Here is a 19,013-nt window from a genome sequence, read left to right as displayed (position 1 = left end):
ACACAGATAGTCCGCGGACTATACGCGCGAAATTACGGTAGTCTTAATGCACTTTGGCATGGATTTAACTAGTTTTTTATGTAAAAATGCTCCAATTTGTTCTATTCCTCCATAAGAATTGTTTATGATAGAGCTTTCGAAGAAATATGTTTACTTTATTCTTTTTTCCATTTCGCTCCATACATGTTCAATAAGAAGTATCTGGAGGAGTGTGGATAACTTATGCACGTTTATATAAATTTACAAAGCAAACATTTTGGGCTGAATGTTTATGATTGTTATACTAAAGATCTTGGGTGTATTTTGCATTCCAAGTTTTCTTGCAAATTCTTTGTTTTCTGTAAGAATGTTTATAATGATTTTTAGCAAAACTTATGTAAACCAATATGCTTTCACCTTCATGCTTAACGGTAGGCAGTGGATTTTTCGGGTTCGATTTTTCGTTTGTCTTTTGCCTCGAAACAATTTGTCCATCAGACTGAATATGTTAAAGCTTGACTTGTTTGCAAATATAGCATTATTTTAATATGATAAATCTTTGCTTACCATGGATTTTCCAAGTGCTAGGCATATTTTCATTGTTTCCCTGTTGAAAAGAATTTTACTCTCGAATTTTCTTTATTTGAAGAAGACGTGGAGGTTTGCTTAATACATACATATATATATATAATGTAAGAAAGGCAAACTAACTAAACTTAAAAGGACCTGATAGGTCAAGAATTTTGTTCATTAAGCTGCAAAATTTGAAATAAAATTAAAAAGTAAATTCTTCAAGCTATAGCCTATGAGCTAAAGTGATACTTCGGTTCCTTTGCAAAATAGTATAAAGTAAAGATCCAATATATATATATATATATGTGTGTGTGTGTGTGTAATATAAAAATTTGTGAATCAAAATTATAATTTAAACTAACTAACTCTTTAATTCTCCCTCTCTCTTTTAAAAATCGTAATAGCTTCTCTGGATTGCATGATTTCTAGATCTTTCCTTTTTGCATGGCCTGAGCAGCGCTGATGACATAATAATTGGAAACTGAAACTTTAAACCAAAACCTTTCTCTTCGTGTGCTTCCATCTTGCATAACTACGCACTTCAGCTCCTGTCTCTGCTTTGCTTGGACGTTATTTCGCTATGCTGCTTTCTATTGCAATAATATCAAAAATGCAAATGTTCTTGAATAGGCACAGCTAGAGTGCCAGGCGAACTGTGGCCACAAATATCAATTGCACGTAAAAATAGAATTAAAACTGCCTCAACTGCCATGATATTTAGATAGTACAAACTCAACATATTAGCATACTACGCAATCGGAATGCTTCATCTTCAATATGGATCTATGAACGCATCAACCCTGCTCTCGTCTTTTCTTTCCTTGCTTTTATTATTTAATATATACATTGTACAATGAATTTCTGTTTAGCTTACAATATATTTAATATATTCTTAGATATATTTTAATATATTCTTTTAATATATTCTTAGATATATTAATTTATATATTATTTAATTCATTTTCCTGAAGCAATATTCATTTACCTGAAGCAATTTATTTATTTACCTGAAGCAATTTATTTATTTACCTGAAGCAATTTATTTATTTACCTGAAGCAATTTATTAATTTTTACATGGAGCAATTTATTCATTTACTGAAGCAATACTCATTTACCTGAAGCAGTTCCTTTACTGGCATATCACTGGCATTTCATTTACCTGAAGCAACATTCTCAAAGTAATCGGCTTGACTACAGGAGCAAATACATCATAGCCATGTCCATTATTTCTGTTGGTATACTTGAATAATCATACTAACTTCAAAATGGGAAATATTTACTTTGCTACCTCTTTTAATCTTGTGTACCCAATTGCATTTTCTATTGGTTTTACCTTTGGAAGCATTTGTCAAAATTCATGTTTCTTTTGTTTTTAAAGCATTAATCTCTTCTTGCATGGTTTGTTTCCATTTTGTCATATGGGCACCCAAACAAGATTCGTGATATGGCATTAGGTAACTGGTGCTTTCTCTGAGTGGGCTGCAAGTGAGATGATGTTGTATATATTGGATGGTGCACTTTTGTTTTGTGCAGGATATGAGTCCCCAGTTTTATCGATATTGACACTCTGGAGGTTGTTGAAGTTTTGAAAGTGTGATGATCAAAAGGTCATTTTGGGTTCCTATAAGAGGATTACAAAAAAGAAAAGATTAATTTTGTAAAAATAATAATTGTTTATTGATATTAAGCTGTACGATGTAACAGGGAAAAAAATCACATAAAATAAATATAAGGAAAATGCACAAAAATTGTTCATTATGTGTTTGAAAATTACGGATACTTTTTTAAATATACAACATTTTTATGCAAAAAAGAATAATATAAAAAGTAAAATGCTCAAAAAAAAAAAAAAAAAAAAAAAAAAAAAAAAAAAAAGAAAAAGAAAACCACGAAACACACACACACACACACAAAAAAAGCAACCAATGAGAGTATAAAACTTCCTCAGAAGATATATTGTTATATATAAGCCACTTGTAGTATTTAAAAGAAGGTTTTTCATGTTCACTTCCAAAACATTGAAAATTTGAATGTTCCAGTATGGCTTATTGAAACTTGAAACGTTGAACTGCAACATATTTGATCTTGATATTTGCAATGCAATAACAGTTGATACATTGAAGAAAGATGTTTAAGCACAAGCCATTTAAAACACATATATATATAAGAGCTAAAAGCCATCCAAGACCAACATCTCTTAAAGAAAAACAAGGAACATCTCTCAAAGTTATTACTGAATGAACAATATTGACTTTTTCTTGCTTAATAGAAGCTGCTTTAGTCAAGCTAATGATATATTATGGAAAATAAGAAACACACTGAATATTTTTGAATGAGATAATTCAAGAAATAAGCAATTTTATACCAAATATTGAAAACAGTTGCATCTTTGCAGAAAATGTAGTCATTATGTTAATTAAAATCTAAATTTTGTGCAATTAGAAAGTGTGATTTTGTTTAAAACTTGTTTATGTTTGTAAAATTTAAAATAATAATGATATAAGAAATAATACAATATAAATCTAATTAACCATGTCTTTTTCTAAACTTTTCTTCATATTCTTAGTCTAAATGTTTATCTGCAATTATTTGTATTATAATTATGTTGTGCTATACATTATTAGAGAAAATGTAAGGGGGTCAATGTAGAAAACTTTTGTTTTAAAAGTGGTCAATACAAGAAAGAAAGGTTGGGAATCCCTGGTCTAGATGGAGGGCTAACTACTATGTATATATGATCGTCTTTCTTCTTTAAAATGTGTCATGATCTACCTGTTAAAAAAATTTGAGTCCAGATTAAAGACTTTGTACTGTATAACATTCTGACAGAAGAGCAAGAGAAACTAAGAAAAGAAATAACATTAATCATTACATCTAAGAAAATGACAGGTTAAATATAAAAATAACAACATGCATAACGTGGCAGCATTATGTATAACAGTGTGGCCAAATTTCATGATGGTAGAAACTACATGTTAAAATTCAATAAATTTAGAGAACTGGGTTACAAGAAATACGAAATTGTATTTCTGATAAAGTAATGTTTTAAAAATATTTGCATCATTTTTCCATTATTTAAGAGCTATACTTTGTGTGTATGGGTGGGTGGGGGTTATGATGCCTAAATTTAGCAACATTTTTCTTTGTCGTTTTGGTTGGCATTGAAATCAACAAGTACCAGATGCTTTATAATGATTTAATTGATTAATTTTAATGGGCTTAGAGTCAGTGATGGACATTAAAAAATCAACAGAGGGGTTATTTGGTGAAAGCTCCATTCTCTCCCCTATCCCTATCTCTGTCAAAATTTAGAGAGTACCATGCAGTAAAGACATTATGGAAACTATGTAGCAATTACAATAGACATGATCAAAATACAATAAAATGGTTTAGAGAAATAACTATATCTTTAAGCGAGGTGTGTAGCGAGGTTTTTAAATTTCTTGGGAACTGTCTAGAGAGCGTTGAGTCAAAGGATTTGACATTTACGTGTCTGACATTCTCTTCGGAAACTAAAAGCGTTCGATCACTTTTGCAAGACACTACAGAATAACAAATTTTTTACGTAATTGATTTTCTCGATTTCCTCCCAGGATTAACGAAGCCTAAATATTTACAAAGGTATGTCTTGATATCAATACTGTACAGTTTCCTGTATTCTCTTAACGATATGTTCGCATCCTAAATACAATAGTAGTAAAATTATATACCAGAGGTTAACTTACTAAGTTCTTCAAAGTTTTAGTTTTATGTTTCACTTCCATCGGATTTTGCAGATTCCAATCTACACAGTTTTAAACATGCCAAGTGTCTCAACCCTGATACCCCCGATTACCTACAAATCGAAGATAGTGTTCAGACAATCTTCGGATCGTAACTTCGCGCAGCAATGCAAGTAATGAAATACACAATATGCATTAAGTTAGTCCCATTGGAGTTTCAAGGGGTGTGACTGTTATCACGTGATAGCTAGTAGCCATCTTGTTGGTTTAGAGCTCTCCAAAGCAAAGTGCTGAAATAGCAAAAATTAAGAACATACGGAAATAATTCACGTGTTTATTTTCTTACGTACTGCTCGCAACTTCTATCAGTACACTACATAAAACTGATTTTCAAATAACCTTTACGTGATTATTTTGGATAAGAAAAGTAGCTTCTCAATTAATAACCTGCCTAACAGAGCTTTTCCTTGGATTTTGTTTATGTTATTGTACATATTTTTGCGCTTATTTCCTACTTACACAAGCATTTATTCAAGTATTATTTTATTCAATAATTTTATTTTCCTTTTCGAATCAAAGTTTATTACCGCAAAATTATTCCATATGACATGCTATTGCCTACTTTTCTATTAGGACTCCACCGACAATAGATGGCGGCACCTCCTGGATACATTTCTTGCCTCTTTTTTTGTCCTAGACCAAAAATGACTACTTATTTAATGTTTAAAACGATATTTTGTGCACAAGTTCGTATCCCGAAACCAGTAGAAATAAAATTTAAAACCAAAACTGTAAACACAATAATAAAAATATGAAATAGAGAAAAATGTATTATTTTATTGTACTTATGCAAAAGAGTATTGACAGCATTAGTTGAAAATGATCAGGAAGATAATATGAATCCGGGAAAGTCACTCAAAATGCTTGTGACTTGAATGAGTTGAAATACTTGAATTTACTACTTGAGAGCTCTTTTGCGTTAGTTGTAGAGTATTTCACTCCTATGACATGGCCTCAGTTTCTAGCCCCAACAAAATCTTGTTTCAGAAGAACATGCGAAATTGAGAGAGAAATTCAACAAAGCAACAACCTTGTGTTTTGTTTAGATTTAGTCAAGATCTCAATTTAGAGGACAAACAGGTACAGGCCCCTCTTCATCAGGAGCAAAGAATTTTATAAGACTGAAAGCATAGATTTAGTCAAGATCTCAATAGATTTTGATGGCAAACAATGTACAGGTCCCTCTTCATCATGAGCAAAGAAATCTGCAAGACATTTCAATCATGCAGATTTCTTTGCTGCTGATGAAGAGGGGACCTCTACCTGTTGCCCTTGGGATCTTGATTAAATCTCTGCCAAACATATGTTGTTGCTTTGCTGATTTTATGAAAACTTGTTTATTATGCTCAGCAAGACTCTTTTATCACGCTTCTATTTCAAGCCCATGATTGTAGCCTGGGCTAGCCACAGCTAGAACACTGAAACCACAGAGCAAGCCGGCAGCCATCAATCAATATCTGCTCTTGCAGTTCAGTTGTCTACAGTGATGTGCCTCAATGTGACTGAAGCACACACCTCCTCACCCACTCACTTGAGGAACTGAAAACTATGTCACTCTTGCGACCCACATCACCTCGCTGCGTAAGTATTCAGTGAGCTCATAACCCTGCCCATGCAGAGAGCAGAAAAACAGCCTATCAATGCTATGATCAAACACATTGTTGCAACAGGCTCGCAACCATACCCCAGCGCATAAGACTGAAGTTACGATAACAAGTCATACCTCCTCATTTCACGCAACCATGGTGGGAAAGAGTGTGTGGTGTTCCATCAAAAATCATGTGTTTCTGATTTGAGGGTTTTGTTATTAACTTGAGACACCATATGTCATCCAAGGCATTTTTTACTAAAATAATTATAAATTGTTCATGACCTTAAGTGCCACTGTAATTTTTAGTTTAGTATAGAATAAAAAAGTAAAAAAGGTCTTAATTTCAGCAATACTTTGGTAAAATTTTCATATTCTACTAAGTTAGGTTTTACAGTTATAGCTTAACTATGTGGAAATCTTTCGAAGTGCGAAATTCAGGGTAATTGAGTGTATAAGTTTTGAGTAAGTTAAGTAAGGTAATTGAGTGTATTGAGTGTAATTCATGGTAGAATAGCTAAATGAATGGAAGGAAAAACATTTCCAGTCTAAAATTATAGAAGTAATTTTATTTGTTATTAACTTCAGTATCAAAACACTTACATTTAAATTATGCGAGATTTCAAAAGGAAAAAAGCCATTTCAGACATAAATGGTTTAGTTTATTCAGTTACAAAATTCTGTTCGTTCATCATAAAAATTGATGGAGATCTCATATTTGCTCCACTCATTCCAGCAGAAGTTTGAAAGAACAGATTGCTCTTTAGTCAGTAAATAATCAACATGCATAAATAAGAAACAGAACGTATAAAAAACTTAAATCGCTTGTCATAATTTTTCAATTTGCTTATTAAACAGTCTTTATCCGTTTACACATAAATCATACTTTTTTTATGCCAGAATCATGTAATTTTGAAAGTACTCTGCTACAGTTCTCTGAAATGTGGCCTCTGTAGCAGTTTTGAGTGGCCTGCAAAAATATTATGTATTTGTTGTAAATATGGTGCTTACAGTTTTGGGGAAATATAGATTGGGCTTATGTGCATGACTACTACTCAAAAATGTAAATAAATAAAATAAAAAGCTAGCAAGAATAGGTTTGGGTTGTCTTTGTATGTCAGGCTATATGACTGGGGTAATGTAGGAGAATTTCCGATATTGGTACAAGCTGTAAATTTAGTGCATCAGCCTACAGCTGGTGCATCAGAATTCTGAAACTAACCAGTTTTCTAACCAAGGTTGTTGTTGTTGTCTTGTCCACATTACATGGAACAATAATTGCCAGAGCCTACTCCAAAGAGAGGTTGGATTTCTATTTTCCACTGCCAGTTTTGAAGGAGAGCACCCCTCTGGAGGTAGGAAGTAAGAGAAGAGGCCCTAACTGGTTTTCTCCATTCACTGCTTTGAAGCAGTGGTGACCCCTTCGTGGAGACAAAAATATTCAGTGACTTACCTTTAAGATCAGTGGGTTTTGACAAGATTGGATGCAAACATTTTGTAATTACTTCGTAAATGTACATATAAATGTGTATATTTTCTTTTCTACAATATTTCGGAGTCCTAAGTATGTGAAAAGAATGCATTTTTAAACAACAATTCAATCTGAACAGAATTAAATACTATATTTTTTCCAGAACAGTTTAATTTGAATGAAATAATTTCACAAGTTTTTGTTGATTACATTAGGAAAAAATTTTAAGGTAATTCGATTTTATTTGGTTAAAGATTACAAAAATTAAGATTAAAGTTTATTGTATTATTAATATTAAAATTGTGCATTATTATTATTATTTTTTTCTATTTACAGAGCTTCTTCCTAAAATACTTTCTCAAATATTAGATGACTTTTTAAGCTTCTGAAGCATCTTTTAAATCAAATATCTGAGTCAGTTTATAATTAATGCTCTGCTTGGTTCATTTCAGATTACAGTACCTTTTATTTTAATGGTGAAATATTGGTGCTGATTTCCATGTACTTAACTTTCTATGAACAGTTCTGAAAGGGAATAAAAAAAGGATTTATATATATATTTAAAACTTGTAACTGAGTTATTATGAAATGTAAGGAAATAATTCTTTTAATACTTAGCTTTTTTTTTTTTACCCTTTATTTCAACAATGCATATTCTAATAACATTTCTTTACTATTTCCTTAAGTACACATCTCATAAAATTTGCTTTACAATACCTTTTAACAGATTGCTTTCCAGTATGAACAATTCTTCCTTAACACGTTGACTGCTTTTGGGGTCACCGGTGGCTATCACTCGACTTGGCTACAGCGCCGTGGAGGCCGCCGGTGACCGTCGATGCGACCAATAATAAAAATACGTAATTAGAGTAAATATTGATACTAATAAATTTTTAAATAACACCATTGCTACTTATAATGGTTTAAAGAATAATAAATGGCAAAAACTTAAATAATAAATCGCAAAAATTATCCACAGTGCCTCGGGGGTCACAGGTGATTCCCACCACGAAAAATACATTAAACACATTTATATAACTCATCTTATCTTCCGTAGATAATATTTCAACATAAATATACATCGCATAATAAGAAAAATAATATTGGCGCCATGGGCGAACCACGTAAAATGCATGCGGCAGCCAACGTGCTAAACAGTTTTATAAACGTGTGTACAATTAAATGTTAAGGTTATTGTATATTTAGATAATATTTATAATCAATATAAATTTAGATACTTATATTTAATAACAAAATTTCTTCGCAATATCTTTCACAGGAGTTGATGAATGAATAAATCCTTTACTTTCAAATGCATATATAAATAATTTAATATTTGCATATATTGTTAAAAGAAAATACATGCTTTTTGCAAGGATATGCATACCTATATTTAATATTTTTCATTTTTGGCGTGTGCAAATCTTTAATTTTTGTTTATTCACTATAATTTTCACATAATTTATGTTAATTTAGCATATACCAGAATTTTAACATAAAAAATATATATAAATATAATTTGAATGAAGCATTATTTTTAATACCCACTCAGAGTCAGTTTGCCTTCAAAATTCCTCCACGATGGCATCTCTTCCCCCCTTTAGGAAGACAACCTTTGCATGCCTTACCCTATTTAATAAAAACTTAACCTGAACTATGTGTCTAGTTACAAATACTTTACATGCATAATTTTATGTCTAGCCATCGAGTTTCAAACTTTTGACTTGAAACATGTTTTAGGATACATTAATAATCAACTTCAAATTTTCTAGTAAATATATTTTGGCAGAGAATTCAGTATCTCTTTTAGCAATTTTATCCAGTTTAATTGTTCTCTGATCATATAATAAATAATAACTATCTATTTCGCATTTAAACATTAACTTCACTGTCATCAGAACGCAATCTAGATTGCCTTGCTCTGCATGATAATTCTTCATTTTTTAAAACAGAACAACTAATTGATCTAAATTCACAAATACTTTATCTTTTAGAACTTTATTTTTTCCATTTTTTAGTTAACCCAAAGTGATTATTTTTCAGTTATATAAAACTAAAATGATAATATGAGAGTGACAATGATATTTAAAACATTCTGGTGTTTGGAACATAAAAGTAGCGAATAGTCTATCAAGGGTATCGGAAGACATATACAATTTTAAAGGTATCACAAAATCACTGTTGCAAGTTATCTAAAAATAACCAAGATGTGATTTTTGCGTAAATTTCACTAAACTATACAAATTTCTATTATCCATCCATCCATCCAACAACAAGTGTTTCTTTTACACGGAAGTGTCCCGCCTTCCGAATTGCATAAAACTATTTTGCGTAGAAATACTATCAAAGCACTGTCGAGGAAGCTCTTGATGTAAACAAAAACACCTCATCTGGAGACCAAAGCCTGGGAAGCAGTGCTTCACTCGTAGTACAGGGTTGGCCCCTTCTTTTATTCTTACCTCCATGAGCACTCCAGGGGGATCTGGGGTTCTCCTCCCTCTCTCCTTCCACCAGTCCATACGAGAGGACTTTTCGCCTTGGTGCATATTTAGAGTGCCGCCATGCCACACCGATACTGTATATTTACAAACATCCAAGTCTTCTCCAGTATTCAAACACAGGCCCTTCAGTACGGTAGTAGGCTTCCCTAACCCTTACAATGTATAGGCAACTCTAGCTGAGGTTAAAAATAAGTTATTTAGTGGTTAATTAACCATACTGTAATTACCTGAAATAAATATCAGTCTAAAATAAAATATATTTAGCTGGTAGTGTGCTTGAAATATAAATAACCGACTGCAATTTCCTGCAGGTAGGAAACTTTCAGATTTCGAATGGAAAATAAATATAAATTGAATTTTTCGTTTTGTGTTGTTACTTTTTTATTAATTTTTTTAAAAGTGTTTTCCAAAAAACTTTCCTGTCCCGTCACAAAATAAATTAGAGACCACTGCCCTACTACATGCTATTCTGTTGAAAACAGGTCTCACTTTTTAATCAGTTTTTCAAAATGTGTTTGAAATACAGATAACTGGCAGTTAACATGTATGTATTTGATGGCATATAAGACGCACCCTTATTTAGACGGCCACACGCAAGGGAAAAAAGTTTCAATAGTGTGGTTTCTTTTAGTTCTCACGTTTCGTAAAAGCAAAATAAACAATTATTGAATGCAATTACCTTCACGTATGAGACTGTGTCCTTCACGTATAAGACGCAGGTAACTTTTTTTAAGACCAAATTTAGGGAAAAAAAGTGTGTCTTATATGCCGTCAAATACAGAATACGAGGTGTGACACACACACCAAAAAAAAAAAAAAAAAAAGAGACTAAGTGTGTAGCTTGGAAAAAGAGTGAAGTTGGCAACGACTGTTTTGATGACATCATGTCGCACAACTCCTCTATCCATGAGACTTAACCGATCACGCCAGTTGGGAGTACTGCATCATTGAATGAGCACATGCAACTGCATTCTGCTGGGAAAATGTCTAATGCAAAAAACGAACAGTGAATCAACATCATGTTTCTTGTGAAACTTAAGAAATCAGCCATGCGGAAACATTTCAAATGTTAGCTTAGGCTTATGAAGATGAAACTTTATCTCCTGTATGTGTATTTGAATAGCATAAGTGGTTTTTAGGGGAAAGGGACAGTGTGAGAGATGATGAACCCAGCAAGTTCATCATGATTGAGTGGGTTCCCAGTGGTCAGACTGTTAATAAACACTACTACATTAAAGTACTAAAAAGACTTTGTGAAAAAACTAGCAAAAAAAGGCCACAATTGGGGAGTGATGAATGGCTGTTGCACCAGGACATTGTGCCCGTTCACACGGCCCTATCTGTCGAGCAGTTTCTGACCTGCAAAAACATTACTGTGATGGGGCATCTTCCTTATTCACCTGATTTGGCTTCATGGGACTTTTTTTTTTTTATTATTATTTCCTAAAGTTAAATCTTACTTAAAAGGAACCCATTTTACCACAGTTGAAGAGGGTTAGGCAAAAACGGAAAATCTCTTGAAGGGCCTTCCAAAAACTTCGTTCCAGCACTGTTACCAGCAATGGCATCATCGAATGCAGAAGTGTGTGAATGCTGAAGGGGACTACTTTGAAAGTGAAAAGGGCATGGAGAACTGATTCTGTAAGGACAATGATTTATTGGACCAGTCTCGTTTTTTTGTGTCACACCTTGTATATATATTTTTTTATAAAAATTAATCCAACATGAGAATTAATTGGGTTTGCATATAAATAAAGCATTATGTCATGATTATTCATTATTGGCATTAAATTGCAATGTTTGGTGAGAGCTTTTGTTTGATTTCAGTCATAGTCCAGTTTGTGTTTTGTAATGGAGTTACTAATCTCTTCTTAATTTTTTGTTAAAAAAGTTTCTAAAATTAGAATAAATGCCAGACACATAAATGATGTGTATGAAATCTAACATACTGTATGAATATGCAAAAATACCATAAGGTAAACAAAACTCTTATAGTCACATATTTCATACAATATAAATTGTTTGTTAAGTGGAGTTTGCATCAGTTATATGAGTTCTAAGTGTAAAGAAATGTAATATGTAGAAATCACTACTCTTTTTGCTGCTGAAATTTATGAAGTACTCTGCTGATTTATTAGAGCAAATCATAGCTTGTAGCTTGTAGAAATTTTAAATCCCTGAATAACTAAGAATTAAATATTCGTATAAAGAGCACACATGCTTTTGAACTGATTTAATAATTTAAAGTAACCTAATTTTGGAACAGTTTGCGAGATATTTAGTAAATCAGTGACAAAAAGGTCCACACATTTGGTAGGATGAAGTCCTATTTGCCCTAGAAGGGTGCACTTTGAAATAAAGGTAGTACAGTCAGAAGTCGTTAATCCGGACTCGTCGGGACTTCGGCGATTCCGGATTATCGATTTTTTCGGATTATAGATCATCAGTTTAAATCTCGTAAGATGGCATGCAGAAATTCTAAAATTAAAAATATGAAACCGTAATTTATGAAATAAAGAACAATTATGATCTAAAGGGTAACAAAATTTACAAAAAAAAAAAGCTTAATATTTATTTGTTTACTTTATTAAACATTTCTATCAATGTAAGTTGTTTAAGTTGTTTCGTTTTATGTGATAATACTTTCTCTTTAATTCTATAAACAGACATAATTTCTTGTCCAGTTACAAAGTTCTGCTTTTCAAGTCCTATAATTGCAGTGTCGAGAATATCGACTAATTTGTCAATCGAAATTGTTTCGTTTTCGGTAACGTCTGTGTCACTTTCTTCACTATCGGAAGCAATATTTTCTAGATCTAGAACCATACTACATATTTCGCTGTCCGTTAATTGATTGATGATTGGTGCATTGTCGTCGCAGTGAAAAACTTCTCTTATATCATCTTCATTTATTACCGCTTCTCCACATTTCTTTACAAAATCCAATAACTGAAAAATTTCACCTTTAGTTTGCGATGTCCGAAAACCTTCAAATTCGCCGCTATCCTCATCATGAAATATGGTAGATGGCCATAAATTATGCCAAGCATTTTTTAACATACTTGAAGACACATCCTCCCACGATCTTGCGATGCTCCACACGGCAGATTTTATGCTAAAAAATTTCAAAAATTCTTGAATAGTCTTGCCACTGTTCAAGATATTTAACATAGATTTTAAAAATGCTGCTTTATATTTGCATTTCAGTGCGTGCACTATTCCCATATCCATAGGCTGAATGATAGACGTACAATTTGGAGGGAAGAATAACATGGATACATTATCTTTCACTAAAACTTTAAGTGAAGTATGCTCCGAACAGTTATCAACAATCAGAACTATTTTTGAGTCATCAGGTAAACCAACTGAATTCAAATGTCGCCGAGCCTCGGGTATAAAATGATTTTCAAACCAATCATTCATCAACACTTGTGTCATCCATGCTCTTTTATTTGCGTGATATATAACAGGGAAAATCATTACTCCTTTAAACGGTCGAGGTCGTACATGTTTTCCGATTATGAAAAGTTTGCACTTGTGCGTTCCTGCAGCATTTGCGCACGCTAAAATTGTTAGTCTCGCTTTGGAATCTTTGACACCAGTTGGAGCCTTTTCTGTAGAGGTTGCCAAGGTATTTCGGGGTACATATTGCCAGAAAAGACCAGTATCATCAGCATTGTAAATTTATTCTGCACATAATTGTTCACTAGTAATGAATTCGATGAATTCATCTGCAAATTGTTCAGTAGCTTCAGTATCAGCTGAAGATTTTTCACCAGAAATTTTTAATTGTCTTATACCATGGCGATTTTAAAATTTTGTTAACCAACCTGTCGAATATGTGCACTCTGTTTAAGTTCATTTCTTCATGAATATTTTGGCTTGAGCCATTACCATTGGACCCGTCAATGGCACGCCCTCGCTGCGACGCTGTCTGACCCATTCAATCATCACTCTGTCATGATCATCACTTTTAGCATAACGAACCCTTTTTCTGTTACTCATTGCAAGTGGGGTGTCGGAATCCACAAAAAAATCAAAAAGTTCCTTTTTCTTTTTGCTTATGTCATATACAGTTGACTTTCCAATGTTATATTCCTTGCATAACTTTGAGACAGGTATGCCTTTGTCCAATTTTTGCAGCAATTCCACTTTTTGTTTGATGGACATTGAAACATACTTTCGTTTTGTAGATCCTTTGGAAATTCCAGCATCAGAAATTCTATTTGACATAATCGAAAGTTCAAGTTTACTTTTATAAAATTGCTCTAACAGTCTGCAAAAAGTAATAAGCGGGATCCAATTCGAAAATTAAGAAAGAACGCAATTATTAACATTAACTGAAATAAATAATTAGATCATTTTAGCTTACACCGTCCGTTATACATTAAACGCGAAGGCGAAAACGTATTCTGCACCTGCGCGCACGCATATGCGCAGTCATCCAGGTCTTACGCGCACACGTAAAATGTCTGTGCGCATGTGCCAACGCGGCGCATGCACAGAAAGTTTTTAGCTTTGAGGTCCAGATTATAGATCATTCCGGATTATGGGTGTCCGAATTAACGACTCTTGACTGTAATAAAAAAGGATGACCAAAGTTTGCTGAAAATTTCATGCTAAAGCTTGTTTAGCTGTTAATTTTGCTATGTATTTCATAAAACCCACAATTATCATATATGAAGGCCATGAAATAAGTTAGTTTTCATTTTAAAAGCTCTGATGGAAGTCAAAATAGAAGTACCCTAATATATATAAATACATATTTACATATATATATGGTATACCAGCAGAATGAATTGGTATTCTATTTCTCGTCAGAAGTCTGTCAGTTTTTTCTCTTTTTTTGTAATAAAATATGAAGTTGAATATTCGGAAGTGTATGCGAGTTATGTTTTACAGTTCTTTTAAATTAAAATTATATCAGTTATATCAAATACTTAAACCTTGATAATCATCATAATTGTACATATTTAGCTCAAGCTGTGGAGAAGGGTTCATCCACTGATGAGTTAATTAAAAGTTTTCCTCCTGGCTGTGATAAAACTATGATAAGGCGGTGAAACAGTTGCAGTTATGCTATGGCAAAACTTCACAGTCATCATGTATGAAGCCATGAAATAAGTTAGTTTTCATTTTAAAAGCTCTGATGAAAGTCAAAAATAGAGGTACTCTAAAATATGTAAATACAAATAGGGTACACCATCAGAATGAATTGGTATTTTATTTCTCGTCAGAAGTCTGTCAGAGTTTTTTCTCGTTTTCGTAATAAAATATGAAGTAGAATATTCGGAAGTGTATGCGAGGTATGTTTTACAATTCTTTTGAATTAAAATTAATTATATTGGTTATAGCAAAGCATAGGAAGGCATTCAATTTTTAAAAGTACATGCACTTTGAACTTTTGCTCTTTTTGTTATGAGCATGTTCTGAATATTGGACCAAGGACATCTATGATTTGAGCATTTTAATCATAAATGCAATGTTATGGGTCCAAAATCTAATAATGGAGGAGATATGATGCACAAGTTTCTTGCTAAGTTTAAGAAAGACACTGCATGTGGCAGTTTGTCACATTCAGTGCTTCTAAGCATCGTAAGAAAATTTGTGCCCATGAAGGAGTACTGAAGTAGTCTTAAGGATAGTTGCAAATGAAATGCATATATGTGAAAAATGAATATACACTCTTTTGCAAAAATATCGAAGCACCATGAAGGAAGTGGGTGTTTTTGATGAAATAGAATATGTGTATAGCTTATACACAGACAATAAAATAATTAAAAAATCAAGGTCATAGTACCTGTTCATGACTCACAATCATCCATTGAGTGTTCAAATTAGTAGTTGGTCGAACCCCCCCCCTGGCGGCAATGCATGCTTGAATTCGTCGAGGCAAGGAGTGCTAGAGGTTCCTTATGTCATCCTGCGACACATTCTGCCAGGCATTCATCAGTTGTCGCTCCAGATCTACGATATTATGTGCTCGAATCTGGCAGCCTACTATATCCCAGACTTGCTCGATTGGTGAAAGGTCTGGTGGCCTTTACTGGCCAAGGAAGAGTATCAACCACACAGAGACAGTCCAGAGCTATGCGAGCAGTATGTGGCCTGGCATTATCTTGTTGGAAAATGGCCCCAGGATGACGTGCCATGAAGGGTAATGCAACCGGCCACAGGATGGTAACAACATATCATTCAGCTTGTTAAAGTTGTACGGATAATGACAAAAAATGACCTGCTGTCATAAGATATAGTGCCCCATGCCATCACATCAGGGGTTATGGCTGCATTCCTTTGTAAAACAAAGGCTAATTGTGACTGCTGACCCCGTCCTCTCCAGACACGAACACGGTGGTCATCTGCTTTAAGAGTGAAGCAGGATTCATCGCTGAACACTATATGATGCCAGTCTGATGATCGGCCATGATGATCGGCTGCGACACCACTCCAGACAACTCCGACAATGTTTGCTCAAAGACAAACGTCTTAAAGGCCTCTGTGAGTGTAACCCCGCCTCGGACAAGCACTGTGAAATGGTGGACGGTACCACGGGAGGTATAGATATGGCTGTAGTCCGTTGAATAGTCAACAATGATAGCATTGGGACAGTTTGGGCCTGTTGAACAGTCATCCTATCTTACCTAACATTTGTACTCCTTGGCCTTCCAGAGCCTTCATTTCATCGGCTATTTCCTTGTCGCAACAATTGCTGCCAACATCTTTGCACAGCAGTGTCTGTACGCTGCACGTGGTGGCCTGTTGCTCGGTATGACCACCGAGCTTCATGCAACCATAGTGCGACCATGTTCGAAGTCGTTTAGTTGTCTATAAGGTCTTCTATCGTCGTAATGGCATCTTTAATTTGAAACTTTGATCATTTGCATGTTCAATCAAGATGTTTTTGCATACCAAATTTTGTTATGATCGCAAAAGTCCTTCTTGGTGCTTCGATTTTTTTGCAACAGAGTGTATGTGAATATATGTAGAGAAAAATGCATATAAATGAAGTCTGCCTGAAAATAAGATGATTTGTTTCATGGCTTATCAATTTCGCTTGATATAGCCAATTCCAGTTTACTATCATTTAATATGAAAAAATAAATTATTAATATGTATTTTATGTATGGAGGAATTTAAGTTTTTGCATTGAGAGATTTATGCTGATGCTTATAGGCATATTTTCAGAAAACTCTTATGGCCTTTTAATTAAGATTTAACAACCCAAGTTTTATTTCAATGTGTAGAATTTAATATTTGTCTATAATGATCATTAAAATGATTGTCACTCATCAAAGATCTTATATTGTATGAAATATTTTTGTAAATTGCTGATTATATTTTTTAGATGGGTTTGTGAAGATTTCCCTGAAATTAAACTTGCAATGGAAAACTATGTGCTTCATGACTATGACACAAAAAGGTAAGGTTACTGCTGTGCATTTAATCAGTAAATGTGTAATGTCAGATTATCTGTCTGTTAAAATGAATGATTCTCTTCTTTTATCAGGACCAGATTCAGAAATGTATGTATATATGCATGCATGTATGGATGTATGTGTTCATGTATGCATATGTATATGCATACACACACATATATGCATATATATGCACTGAATCTGATCCCTATAACTGAAGGGTACCAAATGAATTTCAAAATTGAATATTTAACATATTCTTATACATAGATAAATAATAGTGTTACATGCTATGGATTCTTAGAAATCTCCAGTAAGTATGCTAAATAAACAGGGAGACTTGAAAATTAATTGAGATAAAGAATGGTGTGATAAACAACTATAAGTATCCAAAGAAGAATGCAAGAAGTACAAAAAAAAAAAAATGTTCTTTAACATGCAAGAGAATTTCACTGATTGCCAGAATCACTTGTAAAGTCTAAATTAGTGATCACTAGGCAGAAGCTTGATGATGCATGCAGTCTTGCAATTCTGGATGAGTTAACTGTAATGACTGACTGCAGGTGGGGATGCAGCTTCATATTTGTAGCTTTTTTTAACTCACTGATCAGCTTGAGATTTTGGAGACTCAGTGGAACAGTGCTTTGATACACCAGGGTACCTGGGCGGAAGGCCCTACCCCTTGTAGAATAATTTTGAAGCTTCGAATGATGTCAAAAAAATAGCCAATCCATTTCTAGAACAAAGATGATGCAAAACATAAATCATATTAACTTGGCATAAATAGTTACGTAAAAATTTTGGTGACTGGAAAGCTGAAATAAATACAATTAGCATTTAAAATAGTTAATGTGCTAATAGCAGCTAGTTAGGCATAAGCCGTTGAACTGGTGAGTAAATCCTCTCCGTAGTGGCGAAAAATCCTGTCTAGAAACAGTAGCTGCTCATTCATCGGAGCCAGTCATGTGGGAGGTCACCCTCCCAGAAACTGACCTCGCTCGATGCTGCTTGAAAACTGGGTTAACTGGTGAGTAGGATATGTGAGAATAAATTTAAAATGAAGTAAAAATGTTGAATTACTGCATTTTGTGGAGATGCTAAGTCTGTAGTATCCTTCATCGGCTATCTTCATCAGATACGTAGAGGCTTTAAAACCAGAGGATCATTAATATGCAACAGTTTTCGCTTTTCTGATATTTTCGATGATCTCGATAATTTTGCTGAAGAATTCTCGAATCTTATCATCACACAGCCAGTTAAGGGCTTCTCCTGCCTCTGCTGGGATTTGATTTAGCTTCTTTAACTTTTCGCTGTACTGACCCTTTTGAGATGGGGAGTTACTTCCTTCAGTGGTTTTTACGAGTTGCAAAAAATCTTCTTTCGTAGCTGCAAATTCCTTTGGTTTACGTGGGGCTGGTTTTTTCTCAAATTTTTTCTTGTATTCTTCACATCCGCAATAACTGCAAACGTGATTTTTTCTGCAGAAAAGACAGGTGGGTGTTTCATCTTGCTTCTTAGGGCAGGTATTGCTGCGATGTTTATCTCCACATTTGCAACATCTCACTTCGTTTGTGCATAAATGTTGGGAGTGCCCCCACTCCTGACATCTAAAACACTGGATCAAGCCTTTTCTGGGGCTATACTTCTCAATCAGGACGTTCACGCTAAACATGTAGTTTAGCTGATGTATTGCATGGCCTGAT

The 19,013-nt window shown here is 33.8% G+C and overlaps 1 protein-coding gene across 2 annotated transcripts in view; it reads left to right on the top strand.

Annotated features, from left to right (window-relative positions):
• gpp (DOT1 like histone lysine methyltransferase grappa) overlaps positions 1-19,013 on the top strand; it is a 280,396-nt gene that overhangs the window by 28,989 nt on the left and 232,394 nt on the right. For both annotated transcript variants that reach the window (XM_085809864.1, XM_085809863.1), the window contains exon 3: positions 17,241-17,315. In XM_085809864.1, coding sequence (XP_085665990.1) covers positions 17,241-17,315 — 75 coding nt within the window. The remainder of the gene's footprint in view (positions 1-17,240; positions 17,316-19,013) is intronic.

The sequence above is a fragment of the Stegodyphus dumicola genome, chromosome X2, assembly GCF_044657685.1.
Source record: "Stegodyphus dumicola isolate Sdum_Otavi_A_Nest chromosome X2, ASM4465768v1".
In the NCBI taxonomy this organism is placed as follows: Eukaryota; Metazoa; Arthropoda; class Arachnida; order Araneae; family Eresidae; genus Stegodyphus; species Stegodyphus dumicola.
Note: the sequence above shows the minus strand (reverse complement) of the source record. Positions and strands in the feature narration are given on the sequence as shown.